General features: G+C 38.1%; 1 protein-coding gene and 1 long non-coding RNA gene across 3 annotated transcripts; both read right to left on the bottom strand.

The window, feature by feature from the left end:
- Positions 1-1,192: 1,192 nt before the first annotated feature.
- LOC136277077 (E3 ubiquitin-protein ligase TRIM71-like) lies at positions 1,193-4,771 on the bottom strand. Its single transcript, XM_066158725.1, has one exon. The coding sequence runs from the start codon at positions 4,757-4,759 to the stop codon at positions 2,555-2,557; it is 2,205 nt and encodes a 734-aa protein (XP_066014822.1). The 5' UTR covers positions 4,760-4,771; the 3' UTR covers positions 1,193-2,554.
- A 2,298-nt stretch (positions 4,772-7,069) lies between these two features.
- LOC136284328 (uncharacterized) lies at positions 7,070-12,396 on the bottom strand. 2 transcript variants are annotated; one of them, XR_010719163.1, is made up of 4 exons: positions 12,024-12,396; positions 10,639-10,740; positions 9,766-9,853; positions 7,070-9,226 (listed from the first exon to the last, which is right to left on the bottom strand). It is a non-coding gene; the product is annotated as an uncharacterized lncRNA (long non-coding RNA). The 2 variants fall into 2 exon arrangements; XR_010719164.1 differs by lacking the exon at positions 10,639-10,740.
- Positions 12,397-16,709: the final 4,313 nt, after the last annotated feature.

Below are 16,709 nucleotides of genomic sequence, written 5' to 3'. Positions count from 1 at the left end.
CAGGAATAGGGATAACGGGTATGAGGAATGAATGTGAAAGTGATGTTTTGTTTTCTCGCGGATCTCTGTCACGCTCACATCGCTCGTAGGCTCGAAACACGCGAACTGCGTTGATCATCATGCAAAGTTTTGTACTTTTAATTGAATTTAGATGTTTCCAAACCCAGTCTGTTTGGACAGTGTATGCACAAAATAGGGAATTTTTCCCCTTGATGCTGTCGTTGTGTGGCATCGTGAAAGTTTGAATATACAGCAAAGGTCGGTAATAATAGTTAATTAATTAATTAATTAATCTGATTGTGGTTCTTATATTGCCATAGTAACTTTATATGATATGCACACACATATATAAAACACTGTATTCTTAAACTGGGTACCCAAAAGCCATGCCCCCCGTTTCTAAGACTCGTGTCTTGTTGAAGGGAGGATGTTTTAAAATGGATATTGATCCGTGGTTGATATGTGTAAACTTTTCATTGGACCAAACTCTTTTGCTTCTTTCCCCCTGACATGGGTCCCTCTTCAACCCCTGGTATTATCCTCAATGTGTGTTAGCATGATGGGGTCATTAACAGGAGTGCATCCCACCCCACCCCCAAGGCGCTTGGTTTTCTAAAATACTTCCCTGTTCAGAAATGTTTGCACACCAAACGTGTTAGCACATCCAGCTAGCCCACAATGAGCTCTAGTGTCATGCTCAGTTGTGGAGGAATATCTCTTCTTTCCAGGGGTGTGTTGAGGGGAGGCTATGTAGCTGGAATACCTCCCAAATCATCAGCCTCCCCAGTCCTCCCTGTCACTTCATCTAATTTGCTCTGTCTCTGAAGAATGAAAACTTGCAAGACAACATCTTGGTTAACTTTGCTCTTCAACTAAACCAAGTAAGGTGGAAGGGTTTCTCGTGAACTTCAAATCTTAGCTTTCATTTGATGCTATCTGGCAAAGTCAAATAATAATTCTCAATAGCCTACTTCATCCAATGGAGAGTTTTTAGTACAACAAAAAAAGATAATTTACCTATTACTTATGCGACCATTCTTGTTGCACAGTAACACACTTTTGCAAATCAAACAAGTAAATTTATTCAAAATGCATTCAGTAAGATATTTGTTTAAACAGTGGTCAACGCTATACAAACCTAAAGGATAAGCAAGTTGAACAGTTCCTGAATATGGTGAAAAATATCCTATAATATCAGTAATTCATTCGATCAATTTACATTTTTATAATACTTAAAGGAACTTATTCTTAAAAATTCCTCCATGTATGAAAAACCTAAATAGAAATGCTACCTTCATACATTCAAAACACTTCTCAGTCTTAAGATGATTTCTAATCACATTTTAAATGTAATTCCTCCAAAAGCAACTAAGTACTACGAAATTGTCAATCAGCTTAATCATGCAAGCCACTGTCCATGAGTGGCCATTAAAGAATTGGATGTAAAAGCATGCTCCATCTGACAAGTCAATTAATATTATCGAGCTCAACTATCAGTCTCCCAAAATATGCTCACGGAAGAGTCTACTTAAACCTGCTGAAAATACATAAAGTAAATAAGTAAAAATTATCAGCAACAATTAACACTACTCAGTACCACTGTACAGTTACTTTGCATAAATGTTTATTTTGCCTTTAAAATACTCTTATGTCTTTAAGTGGTTATAGAGCTTATTCTCGTTTGAAATTGATTTCATGCTTTATCAAAACTATATTCTTGCACGTGATTGGTTATTACCAGCCCAATTTGAACACCAATAGGACTGTGTATGCATTATGCTTGCGATTGGACAATTGAATAGAACAGTTGACATGTCATGCCGATGTAAGTAAACAGTTCTCATCATATGCATGCTCTGTTGATTTTTTTGTATTATCAAAAGTGAGGCAAAATTACTGAATACTGATTGGATAAGACAGAATGCATTTTTTCTTAAATCACTTGATGCTGATTGAATCTTTTTGCTGTTGGTGGCAACCAGTTATTGATTGCAATTTAACTGAATAAAGCCGTGTGATGTTGGTAACTGTACTTTCAGAATAAAATGTTCATTGAATCTATTGGTCAGTTACATCTGTTTTGACATTAGTAGCAGTATTGAAAGGGCTAAATCATGTAGACATTGTATGCAAATGCAATTCCCTCAAAAATTTTTCCCTTTATGTGATAAACAAGTAATCGCAAGCGCCCTCGGGCCAATGGGATCGGAAATACAAAACATATAACCAATGAGTGGTTGCTTTCTAAACTATTGATTGACAAATCTGACTCCCACTTTGCGGCCGTCTGATTTTGTCAATCACTAGTACGATTAGAGATCAGATTGGAGTCCACTCAATCCTATTATTATTATCAATATACGACACAAACAATCACATAACTGAAATGATGAATCAACAGTTCTTTGAACTCTCCAAAGAAAATTAGAAGGCAGGTTGCTGATTCTAGCCATTTTCTTTCCAATTCTCTTACGACAAATGACGTGTCAAACTCAAAGATATTTGCTAAAGGTTTGCTTTTGAAAAATTGATTTTTGCTTTCAGAAATGGACGTTCATTTCAGAATGTAAACTTCTTTCCCGCGGAAGCCTGTGACCAAAATCCGATCATCTAGCATTGTGGTAACACCCCAGGGCCATCCAAATTGAATATTAGTACTTGCCTTTCCAGTGAAAGTTCCTTCCAATGTAAACTGTTGAACTCGATTATTTGTCCCATCACATAAGAAAACGTTATTATGTTTGTCAACACATAAGCCATACGGCTTATTCATCTGTCCATCACCGTTTCCTTTTTCTCCAAACTTGTACAAAAATTTTCCTCTCTCATCAAACACTTTCACACAGTTATTATTAAGGTCAGTTACAAAGAACTTTTCCTTGTAACAAACGCAGCTGGTGGGATGATCCAGCCTTTCTGGGTCATTGTCTCCAAACTTAAACACAGGTTCACCATCCATTGTAAACACCTGAATTCTGCTGTTAGCATACTCCGTTACAACGATAAAACGTCCATCACCTGTAATACAAACACCTACAGGAGACACAAACTCTCCATCTCCACTTCCCTCTTTGCCAAAGCTTTTCACAAAGTTCCCTGTCTGTACATTCAATTGCTGTATTCGGTGATTAGATTGATCCGCCACCAGAATCTCGTCATCGTTTAGGAACGTGAGGTCGTCTGGTTTGTTTAATTGTCCATCCTTGTCTCCATAAGAACCAAGTTTTCGCATAAACTTTCCTGTCTCATCAAATACCAGGATACAGTGACCTTCAAAATCAGCCACAGCAATTACACCTTTACTGTTCACTGCAATGCCGGCTGGACCTTGCAGCATTCCCTGAACGTCCAACTTGCCTACAACATTTAGCTGTCGTACTTTTACTGGAATAGAAAATGGACTCTTGGCAAATTTCTGTCCATTTATCTTTATTTCCATTTTATAAGTACCTGGTACTTTCGCTACAAATTTTGCCTGGAAATTTCCATCTTCTCTTTCACTCGTCTCCAAACTCGTCACCTGATCCGCAGGGTCCATGCGTATTTCAACACGATCTGTGTGCTGAGTGTTTCTGATTTCTCCTTCGCTTGTTTTGGGACAAATTAGTAGCTCTGCTTCTCTACCAGCTTGGAAATTCTGATCCAGTCCTTCCACGGTCGATCCTTGTACATCTGTGTCGCTGAATTTCGTAAACCCCAGACTCAAACTCTCTGGTTCACATGTCGTCACAAATTCTACAAACGAGCTAACCGGAAGTGCTGGCATTGTGGTCTTGATGAGGTCTTTGATTCGTTCTTCTACATTTTTCTTGTTTTGCATTATGTCTGAACTTGAGCTACTTTCAACCAGGTTGTTACTGAACTCAAATGCTTGGTCAAGTTGCTTTTCCAAAGAGACAACCGATGCTTTTCCAGAATGTAATTTCTCAATCCTTGACACGCGACTCTTCTCGAGGACAGTAATGGCTTCACGCTCCAGTTGGCGAAGCTTTCCCATCATCTGTTCGGTTGCTTGAGAGACTTGGCGTTTAGCTGTGGTAATATTTGTTTCCAACTCATGTTCCGTGTTCTCAAATTCACGAATGACACCTCGGCAGACCTCTTTCTTCTCTTTTACGAGCTCAGCTCGGGCAATAATGTTTGCTTTTTCATCGTCCGCTGCCTTTTCAAGCGGAACAACATCGTGGCTTTTGTGATCAGTGGCGATGCAAACTTGACATACACACCTTTGACAGTCAACGCAAAAAAAACGAATCACATCTTTTTTGTGGTAATTCTCTGAGCAAAATGACTGCCTTTTCAACAAGGCCTCGTATTCTGAGGCTTGAAACTGTTGCACTGGTGTGACTTTGTGTCCCTCAAACATAGTTTCTCGAAACACTTCGTGTGCTTTCACACAGTCAGGGCACATAAACTTCTCGCAATCAAAGCAGTAGTTGATCTCAGCGCTCTTCTTCTGGCATGTACTACAGCTGATCTCATTTCCTTCGCCACTGCGTCGAACTGCAAGAAGACTCAACAAACTGTTGTGCAGAAAACTGCTCGGCAGATTATCAAAACGCTTTCCTTCAGGGATGCGAATTTGTGCCTGACACTCGGGGCATGGATAAAACCCTTGTTTTTGTCTCGCTAGTGCATGTCTCTCCAGGCATTCACAACAGAACGTATGAAGACAAGCAATGGTCTTGGGTTTGGTGTAAGTATCCAAACAAATCGAACATGTTACGTGCTCTTTGAGGTTTTTTAGAAGCGACTCCATCACGAATTGCTGAGAAAAAAAAAAGCCCTGTTTTGTTTGAGATTCCGAGAAACTGAACTTGTATTAGCATTCTATTTAAAGCAGCGAATCAGATCTCTGTAGGATCGCGTGATCTTTGCGCAGAGATTGACAGTTTTACATTGGAATTTTATCCACCTATTGTCTGCTTTCTCTGCCACTGCGTAGTGAAATCGATTTCATAGCGTAACGGAATATGTCGCTCTACCCGCTGTATCATGAAAAACAACATGCTACGAAGGTTTGGAAATAAACCATCTACCTCATTTTATCATCGCTACATTTACCACCGTTTAGTGAGTTCGGGATTCCGAGAAACGTCTTTGACACCACACGAGAAATAACCAGGATTCTATGAAAAGAAGCGAATCGGATCTCTTCAGAAGAGATCTTGTGTTCTCTAGAGCGGCATTTAATAGCTTCAGCTCTGGATTTCAATGTTTCTAAGGAAGCGTGAGAGAAACAATTAACGGATGTTTGGTTTTCATGTGCTGTGACGAGAGACTAATGAAAAGGTAAAATCTGCTTTCCTATATTAAGGGAAACTAGCTTTCTAAAGGTTGTAACCTATTTTGATTCGTTTGCGTGTCGCATTTGGTGCGGCTCGTGGACCAAGATCAATGTTAAAGGAATTGCGCCCTTACCCTTCCCCTAACCCAAAAACACTCAACTAATAACAAGTTGGGGTTAATGTTGGGTAAGGGGAGGGGTAGGTGCACAGTTGGTCATATAGACAACCAATAGTTGCAGTTATTGTGTCAAGTAAATTTAGGTGAAAGTTGAATTAAGGGAAAAAAAAACGCTCGGTTGCGATTCTCCTCTGCCACACTATTTTCAATAAGTGGCAGTCTCTGTAACAGCGGTCCAGGGCATTTTGCATCGGAAAAGAGTTTTGCCTCAAACCTTGCCCATTTACTATCTTTTTAAGTAAGTAAATAAAACCACATTGGTTTCTGGAAATACCTTAAAAAATAATTGAGACATCTCAATATTCAATGCTATAGAATTCCTCTTTTTGACCTCTTGCGACATCGAAAATTTTAATAGGTGACAAGCTTGCTCCTCGTAACACACTGCATGCTGCAAGAAATCGTTTGTATTCCTAACTTGTGTGATATCTAAAGGGTTGGGAAAGGATTTCAATTTTGATAGGTGTTTATTCAGAGGTTCGCCATAATTTATTTAAAGCACCTGTTAGAAAGCTTTCTGAAATTGGTTAAAGGTACTCTTTCTTACTTGGGTGATATTTCTCAAGTGCAGATCAGACCATTAAAAACTCCGGCTGATTCCATTAGTAAGAGGTTCGAAAGCATAGAAATACAAAAACATCTTGCATGTTCCTTCCTAATTTCCTCCGCCGTAGGGACTTCAAACTTTTGGTGATTTTGCTAGCGTGACAGTAAATTGTGCAAATTATCTGTCGAGCAAACGCCGACCGTTTTATACTGGTTGCTTTATAAATCTTAGATTTGAACCATTTTAAAAAAAAAAGATAGTAGGACAGAGCTTTTAGAATACATCGATTGATACTCTAAACATTTTAAATGGCTAAAATCTGGAAAATGATTTTGTCTCGTGACGAAAAAGGTAAACAAAACGCAACGAATATCACGTTGATTTGTGTTCGGTCACTGTGTTAACGATTAACTTTTTTTTTTAACATTGGTTTATGTTCTTTTATATTTGAGTTCAGAGAACTTAAACTAGTTCAAATCTTTATGAACATTTCACACCAAACTACAGCATTTTATTTAGTGTAACCGGCGATAACAGCACTAGACTACGGGCAGTCCCTCATTTTCGGCAAAGTCCGTCCAGCGAGTCGAAAAATATCAGTGAAGAAAAAAATTAATGGGAATAATGGGTCAAAAAAGAGGGACAAGAGATGGAGGAGTCGCCCACTTAACTAAGCTCCGATAACAAACTAAGGAAGGCTGAAAGGTAAACGCTACACTTTTACCTCCTTAAACGGAAAGTAACAGAAGCAGCGCATTCAAAGAGGTTAAGTTTGGGAAAGGGGAAATCAATCTGACTAAGGGAGCAGTTGTTATTAATCGATGGGGAGGGGGGGGCATAAAAACATTACTGACGCAACTTCCACCACTTCTGGGTGAACTAAAAATTTGAAAAATATCACAAGATTGACAGGTCTATCAGCATTCAGTAGGAAGTTTAATAAAGTCTTTGACACTCGGTCTCGATTGTTGCAGTCTGGTACTTGATCAAGATGGGCTATAAAGAAGTTTGAAAATTATACAGTTTAACCGGCTATCAGCAAAACATTACAAATGGACTGGTCAGGGTATCCAAACCCGCTTCTCTATCCTTTAAATATTAACTATAAAACAGGTTTTGTGGCCCGTTAAGTTACCGGTACTTTTAAGAAACAAGCACCTGAATTTAATATATGAAGATGGCCCCACAACTTTGGCGAAGATTTCTTTTGGACCCTTGGCAGAAAGATGATAGTCTTGATGCAAAATCAGTAATGAAAAACTGGGGTTTGTTCCTGGTCCTGCTTAGGACTTAGAGCCAAATAAGTATCCGCTAAGAATGTGATCCAAACCCACACGACCCCCTTAAAAAATTTTTCCCGAGTACTGACCTCACTGTCTAGCACCCTGCACTCCTTTTTCTGAGTCCAATAGCACTATCTCCATCTTTACTGCCCTTATCTCTATGTCATGTACCCATACCTTAGTACTTCACTTGGTGATACTAGCTTTCATCGCTTGTTCCTTCCCTAACGGAACCCACCTCATTCAGAATCATTTACTTTGCAGAATCATTCAGTTTGATGTAAAACCTATACGTCACAACTCTAGATAAGCCCTTTCTACACTGAGGGCAGGTTTGTTACATTAAGCCAGTAACTGGTAAGGAAGCATGACAATGGTGGAATAAAACTTTTTAATGCTGCTTTCTTTGTATCACAGTCGCTTTGTATCATTTAGCCGCGGGTTGATACAAATTTATCCTCGAGTGTCGACAATATCTCTCACTCGTGAGAAATATTATTGACTTGCATCCACCAGCGGACATATAATGTTCTGTTTAGTCTAGATCTATAGTTACTGAATACGTATTTGAACTTAAAACAATTTAAAACACAAAAGAACATCGAATGTAGAGAACACCAGCACATAAAATCAGCTCACAAAAAAGCTACTCCAACCTCTGACTAAATGTAAAACAAGTTTTCATTCCAAACATACAGCAAAGGTTGGTATAAATAGTTTATTTACCTCCTTGTAGTTCTGATATTGCTTTAGTAACTTTTTATGATATTTACACATAGATATAAACCACTGTATTCTCAAAAAGCGCATTTCAACTGAGTGTCCTACAACCCAATCCAAAGTGATCACAACTGCCAATCATCGAGCTCTTTTCAATTGAGTATCGAAAAAACAAATCCAAAGTGATGACAACTGCCAATCAGAAAAAAAGGTTATCGTGATTATTAGCCAATGAGAACACAGAGTAGAAACAGGCAACCTCCTTAAAGCGCGGGAAAACGCGAGTGACCATGTAATCATTGGTTTTAGTTTTACATTTGATTGGTTAAGATTGTGACGCGAGTTTTCTGGACCAATCACACAACAAAGTAAAGCAAAACCAAAGCAATCCAGCATCACTTTTGATACTCAATTGGAAACTGCTCTAACAAAGGAAATATAACAAAATGCCAAAGATAACTCAAAGAAAAAAACTGGCAAAGAGACTGAAGAGCTGGAAATATGCGAATGGCCCTACTCTACACTCGATCTTGATTAGGCTCGTGCCCGATTGGTCGGGAGGGCGGCATAGGCTTTCTAAACCAATAACAGACTATAGTCAAGCTAAACCAATGCCCATGACTATTTTCGATACTTGTTGAAAATTTCTCTCATATTTTACAATATTACCATACAGGGGCTAGTCTTCACTAATGATTAAGTCGCTTTATACTGACACAGTATTGCGCCACTCGTCAGGTCTGATCTGTAGGGTTATTTTCTGTTGGTTATCCAGGCTTTCTCGTAGTTTATTCTCAGTCATCGTCAGCCTTTGTTCCAAAATTGAAACTGTCTGCAAGAAAAAGGGGCTCAATGAATATGACAATCTCTCCCTAACAATAAAAAATGTCATGAAAAAATTCAAATATCATTGAGTTTAAGCGTAAGCTAATGCATCTCCATCCACAATGCATTCAGCAAGATATCACTTTAACAATGGTCAACACTATCTGAACCTAAAGGAGAACTGTACTCAGTTCATGAGTACAGTGAAAAGTATCCTATAATATCAGTAATTCATTCTTTCAATTTACATTTTCATAATACTTAAAGGAACTTGTTCATGAAAACTCCTGCATGCATAAAATACCTCAATAGCAATGCCAACTTGATGCATTCAAAATACCCCTCAGTCTAAAGACAGTTTCTCAATACATTTCAAATGCAATTCCTGCAAAAGCAACTAAGTTAGGTAGGTGCTATACTATTATCTCCTTAAACAGAAACTAATAAAAGCAGTGCATCCAGTGAGATTAAGTTTGGGAAAGTAAAAATCATTGAAAAATCTTATCAAGGTGACAGTCATTATTTATTGATGGGGTTGGATATAGTGGAGGGGAATCAGCTGTCACAAATGGAGTATCAAGCAGCTCACGAAAGGAGGCACACACCAACAACTGATAGTCTTAAATGCAACCATTGCAGTAGATTGTGCTGCTCACACGCTGGACTTGCAGTGCATCAATGTGCCTGCAGCACTTAACTGTTTCTTAGTCAACATCACCTGCAATGGACTGCTGATGATGATTAAGGGGACTATAGAACAATTGACTGCTTATGAGAAGAGGGATCAAAAAATATAGCAAAGCCTTATGGAGAGATCAGGTAACACAACCAAAATCCTCCATCCCTCCCTTTGCCCTCACCCCCAACCCCTCCCCCCACAATAAATGATGACCAGCCCCAGAGGAACAAGTGTTAAAAGGGTACCTGAGGGAATTGAAAACATGCCAGGCCCAACTTCCACCACTTCTGGGTTCATAATAGCAAGATTTCTGGGCTCTGCTGCAGCCCTGACCTGTAAAATCAAACAAATTAATTAAGAACCTTTTTAAACATATTCAGCATTTTCAAGCAATAATGAATTGAATGTAAAGGTGATACAAGATTGTTTTGGTTTTAATTCACTTCACTCTGTGATTGGTCAAGAAAATTTACGTCACTTTCTGGACCAATCAGACTCAAAACTCCAATCAGGTGTGGCCTGATAACTCATGTTTTCTCACTCCTCAGTCAGTTTGTTTGTTTTCACTGTTAGTTCTCATTAGCTGCTCATGTTATTTTCTTTTCATCTGGTTGGTCCAGGAGATTTTTAGGTTTTGGTTTTACACCTCCCCCCCTCCCCAGATTGGATGTCAGTCCATTGGAAGTCCCCCCCCCTCCCACATTTTGTCAGGTTTCCTTGACAGCAGTACCCATTTATAATCCTGGGTGGAGAGGGGTGCTGTGAAAGTAAAGTGTATCACCCAAGAACACAGCAACATGTCCAAGTCTTTAACTCAGAGCTCTAGACATTTACCCCTCACTCCCTGACATTAGCATACATATTCTCCCTACTGTTCTCTACATATTTCCTTAGGTGCTGACAAGGAGAATTTGATTAACAATCAAGAGGGTTTTTTAGTTTGTGATCATTTCCTACTTTCTCATGACCTTAATGTTTGATTCAGGGGTGATATTGAAAGGAGAAATTAGATGCTAATCACTCTTAAGAGAACAGGTTAAGCTGCCATCTCATATTTAATCTTCTTATTTAATCTTATAATTTCCTATTTGATGAATTCACAGCTTGTCCAGACTTACCTTGGGAGCAGCCTCTTCAGGTGCAGTCCTTAGAGGGGGTCATGAGTATGGGGTGTGGGTACAGATGGGGATGCTGCTCTTTTTCTGTGGGAGTCAGTAGCACTGAAAGCATCACAAAAAGCTATTTAACACACTACCAGTCACATGTAGGAGGCTTAACCCTTTCACTCCCACAAGTGACCAAGACAGAATTTCTCCTTACAATATCAATACAATATCAAGCAGGGAAGTGACAAGAATAGAGAAGAATGTCAATCATGGGATTATTAGTTGATCCAATACCAAATTCTCTGAACTAACATCATAAGAATTGTATGGCGTATAGTAAGGAGAATTACTAATTAGATCTTGGGAGTGAAAGGGTTAAGCAGCTAAAAATTAAAAACAAACAAACAAGAACAATCTTGAAGACAAAAATATCTGATATGTTTCAGAGAATTGACAAAAAAAATATTACATGCAATTTTCTATAAACAAAAGTGAAATGACATGAAAAAGCAATACTGATTTTGCTTTTTTAATCTTTTGTACACAGCAGTTCACAAAGAATCTTACACATGCAAACATCACTTGTCAGAAAATATCACAGAGGTGAATAGTGCTTTTCATGTACACTGATTCCTTTGTTCAGAAGAGATCAGCAAGTACTATTCACTGCCAAGCAGGTGAAGAGACAAAATTAATTTCAACCATTTTTCGTCATATTGACAGAAATGAACTAATTTTTTTTGGTTTCTGTATGGTATATATCAAAACAATTATTCACCAAAGTGTTGGTAAATATTGGTGGATATTAACTGAGCCACAAAATATGCATGTTAAACTTGCAGAGAATGCATCTAGACCAGACAGAGACTGGTCTCGACAGACAAGGAAATGCATCTCAAGTACAGTGTTTAAAATCCACCCCTATTCTACGATGCTACAATCTGACAAAACATGACCCTTAAATAACATGAGAATGTCTTATAGAATACAATTCACCTTAACTTTCACTAACTGCACAAGCAAAATTGAAGAAGTGGAGAGAAAAAAAAGCCTTAAATGACTTGTGATGAACTACAAGATTCTCCTTCCACATTGTTCTGTATTACGTTGCAAAAAAGAAAGAAGTTGGTGTTCCATAAAAAATAACCTTAAGGCTCTTTTCTAATCACCCCTTCAACTGATAACCCTTAGAACCCTAAGAGTAACAAGCATCTAATTTCTCCTTACAATATCATCCCTGAATCACACATTAAGGTCATGAAAATACAGGAAATAATCACTGACTAAAGAAGCTCTTGATTGTTCAACAATTTCTCCTTGTCAGCACTTTAGGAAATGTAGAGCAAACAGTATGGAGAATATGCATACTGATGTTAGGGTGTAAAGGATTCACTCACCTTCACTGGTACAGCAGACTTGAGTTGAGCCTTTGCTCTACAGTTTGGACAGTCTTTTGAATGACTAAGTAGAAAATGAGAAAAATAACTTTAATACTTTTTGCTTCATTAACATGTCATTTTATTCTTAGCACTCTTTCAATTATTAATCAATCAATACAATCACATTAGTAAATCAAACTGAAATAAAATTCTCAAATGTTATTGGTTAGAAGCTCGATTTAAGAACCAATAGGATAGAGTCCACACATTATGCCTTTGCAATTCAAGATTACACAAGTTTTTATGAAATAATGACTCTGTTTGACCTATGACTATTTTGTTATTTCTGAATCAAAACATTCTACTATTGTGTGTGGTTGAATAATGTGCAGTCAAATTATTTCACATGACCAAACAGATTTACCTTAAACCTTTACACCCAAACATCAGTATGTATATTCTCCATACTGTTCTCTATACATTCCCAAAGGTGCTGACAAGGAGAATTTGTTTCACAATCAAGGACTTCTTAAGTTGCTGATTGTTTCTTTTATTCTCACAACTTTAATGTGTGATTTAAGGGTGATATTGTAAGGAGAAATTAGATGCTAATCACCCTTAGGGGTTAAAAGGTTACGGGTTTAAGATGACTTTAGAACTAAAAAAATGCTCTGTGATATGTCTTACCAAAGCCAGTCCCTGATACAACCAAAACAGAAAGTGTGTGAGCAAGGCAAAGTGTGCGCCAATACTATCAGTTCACGACAGATACAACAAAGTAGCTCCTCATTTAAATCTTTCAAGCACTTCTTTGATCTGCTTTCATCTATTAAATGAAGTAAAAATTTAACATGAGCCCTGGCTATGTAACCATTAATGCAATTGATAATAATTTTCTCCCAGACTTCAGTTGGAGGAATACTTGCAATTTTGATGGAGAATATACAAAGTCATGTAGCATTACATCGGAAGTAAGAGGAGTATAACTGGGTAACAGATAATTTTCAGGGAAGCCTGATGAAATGCTGGGGGGGGTAACCTTGTGATGAGCTGATATCCCATCTAGGGGGGGAGTGGTGAAACTCCTAGTTGCTTCATGCTAAGGAAGCCAGAATAATCTCCCACTAGTTGGGTCACTTTGCTTGCAAACAGACTTTATTTACTCTTTTTTTATCAAAAGTGGCATTAAGGGCTTTTTTCTTCACATCCCTTCAATAGACAGATGCCTTCAGTGGAGAGTTGCATCCTACATTTGTAACATTACATAAGATAAAGTTCAGTTTAATTCACTTCTTGGAGTTAAATGTACCTTCACTGATGTTTACTTCTTCCTGTGGATCAGCTTTTTGATCAACTTCAAAAACCTGGGATTGGAAAATAATATTAATGGTTTTGATACATGCCAAAGAACACAGTGTACTACACTGAATGATACCCTGAGAAATTGATAATCCTGATAAAATGTAAAATTCATCTCTTTTAACTCTTGGATTTTCAGAAGTGATTATTAGTCTGTAACTTAATAATGTCCATATGCTACCCAGTAAATATTAGAATACACAGTACTAAAACTTATCTATAGAAGCTGCTTTCTTGATCTGATTATTTAAACAAAGTTTAGCCATTATTTCACAAGACCTCATCCTAAATAATCTTCAATTTAGCTGGAACTTTCATCTGAGCATTTGTTTTTGTGAACATTGTCAAGAGGGCCAAAAGCTAACAGTAGATGGAGATGACAATTTAATAAAATTAACAACCCTGTTATAGAGAAAGCCTTGGATCCACTGAATGTGTAAAACCATGGTTTGGGTTTAAGATCTCTAAAAATAACCTGTCCTTAGGGTCATAACCCTATAGATTTATTTTTAGTGATAAAGATATTGGGCAAATTTGTGTATAACTATGCTAAGGATTAAAAGTCAGTTTCTCTTTGCCTTTTCTTTAAAATGATATAAAAAAAATAATAATTTGCCACTTGATAATCATTAAATCAGAAGCCCAAGTTTATCTACCTGCTTCTCTTCCATGCTGCCTTTAGTCTTCTTTTCACATGGAGAGCTGGAAATTACAAAAATATTAGAAGTTTGACAGGCCTATCAGCATTCAATAGGACGTTCAGATTAGGTCTTGACACTTGGTCTTACTTGTAGCAGACTGGAACTTGATTTTAGGAACACATACAACAAAATGGTTATGTTAAGGAGGTGTAATGAGTGGGAACCTGTTTCGGGAGATCCTGGTAACTTAAGAGGCCTGTACAGCTGTCTGTTTTCATTCAAGATGAGGGTTTCAGAAGTTATGAAATTATATAAAACAACTATCTACAAAATATTAAAAATGAACTGCTTAGGGTTGTTAGAATCTGCTTCTCTATTGGCTTTAAATATTGACTTTAAAATATGGTTTGAGGCCTGTTAAGTCACTAGGACAGTAATTCAAGAAACAGGCCCCCCAACTTAAGATATGAAGATGCCCCTACACCTTTGGGGAAAATGTGTATTTGACCCTTGGAAGAAAGATGATAGTCTTCATGCAAAATCATATAATAATAAAAAACTGGGATATGATCTTGATCCCGCTTAAGAGTTACAGACAAAATAGTATCTGCTAAGGAAGCGAAAGAGGCAAGAGGTTGTTGTAATTTCTATGATCTCAACCCACATCACCCCCTTGAAATTTTTTTCCAGAGTATTTATCTCTCTGTCTAGTACCCTACACTCCTTTTCTAGGTCAAGTGACCCTACTCTCCATCATTACTACCCCTACTTCAAAGTGTTATGTACCCATACCTCACTCCTTCACTTAGTGATGCGGGCTTTTTCCGTTTGCTTCGCCTTCGCACGCTTCCATCGCTTGTTCCTTCCCCAAGGGAGCCCACGTCTTCAGAAGCATTCTGGCAGACATCATTCTTGTACTCTCCAGGCGGCCATTTTAACAGTACAGCACGATATTCGGAAATCGTTTGCACAAGATCGGACAAGCTCGGGTGTAACTTCTCCTTAGCAAAATCAGGAATAAGGAAAAGGAAAACGGAAGTGAGGAATGTCGTTGTGCAGCATTTTGAAAGTTTGAATATACAGCAAATGTCGGTATAAATAGTTAATAAATTAGTTAATTCATCTAATTTCGGTTCTTGTGTTGCCGTTGTAACTTTCTATGGTATGTACACACGGATATAAAACACTGTATTCTCAAAGAGCACAATTCAACTAAGAGTCCTAAAACCAAATCCAAAGTGATCACAACTGCTGATCATCAAGCACTTTCTAATTAAGTACAGAAAAACCTGAACAAAAGTGGTTAAAAGTGACAATCAGAACAAAAGGTTACCATCATCATTAGCCAATGAGGACTCAGAGTAGAAACTGGCAACCTTCTTGAAGCGCGGGAAAACGCGGGCGACCAAATTGTGTTTGGTTTTAGTTTTACATCTGATTTGTTAAGATTGTGACATAGGTTTTCTGGACCAATCACACAACAAAGTAAAGCAAAACCAAAGTAATCCAGCATCACTTTCGATACTCAGTTGGAAACTGCTTTTATTTAATAAAGGAAATACAACAAAATGTCAAAGATAACTCAAAGAAAAAAAGCTGGCAAAAAGCCTGAAGAGCTGGAAATATACGAATGACCCAACTCTAACACTCGATCATGATAAGGCTCGTACCTGATTGGTCAGGAGGGCGGCATAGGCTCTCTAAACCAATAAGAGACTGAAGTCAAGCTAAACCAATGCCCATGACTATATCCATGACTACTTTCGACACTCAATTGAAAATTTCTTTTATAGTCTACAATATTACCATACGAAGACTGGTCCTAAAAGAATTCTGAACACGACTAATGCATAAGGCTCTAGATACTGACGCTGTATTGCACTACTCGTTAGGTCTGATCTGGAGAGTTATTTTCCTTTGGTTATCCAGGCATTCTCGTAGTTTATTCTCAGTCCTCGTCAGCCTTTGTCCCAAAATTGAAACCGTCTGCGACAAAAAATGGCTCAATGAATATGAAAATCTCTCCCCAACACCAAAAAATGTCGTAAAAAAGTCAAATATCATTGAGTTTAAGCGTAAGCTAATACATCTCCATGTTGCACGAAATCTTTGCCTCATCTCTGTACAACAAAAAACTCACATGACTGTTCATGACCTTTTTCATGACGGGAGCCATGGACTTGATAGCTAATTGCTGTTTCAGAAATGAACCCATCTTGCGATCAGGTATTCTTTTTTCTAGGGGAAGGGGGGAGAGAGAATGAGCAACTGTAGTCTTTCCCTCCCATCTTCCCTCCCCCCCTCCACGCACCTGATTCAAGCTAAATAAATCTATGCTTCTTAAATACTGATAAAAAGGAATTAATAAAAATTGAGTACAGGAAAGCCGTGGCCCCCGTTTCTAAGTCTTGTGTCTTGTTTAAGGAAGGGTGTTTTAAAATGGATATTGATTAACAGCTGATATGAGTAAACTTTTCGTCAGGCCACACCCTTTTGCTTCTTTCTCCCTAACATGGGTGCCCCTTCAACCCCTAGTATTCTCCCCAATAAAGAACAGTGTGATGGGGTCATTAACAGGAGTGTATCCCCCGTGCCCACCCCCAAGGTTCTTGGTTTCTAAAATAATTCCCTGTTCAGAAACGTTTCCACGACAAAAGACTGTGTAAGCAAATCCAGCTGGCCCACAATGTACTTCAGTGTCATG

This window comes from Pocillopora verrucosa, chromosome 11 (assembly GCF_036669915.1).
Source record: "Pocillopora verrucosa isolate sample1 chromosome 11, ASM3666991v2, whole genome shotgun sequence".
NCBI lineage: Eukaryota > Metazoa > Cnidaria > Anthozoa > Scleractinia > Pocilloporidae > Pocillopora > Pocillopora verrucosa.
This window is presented reverse-complemented; position numbering and strand designations above follow the sequence as displayed.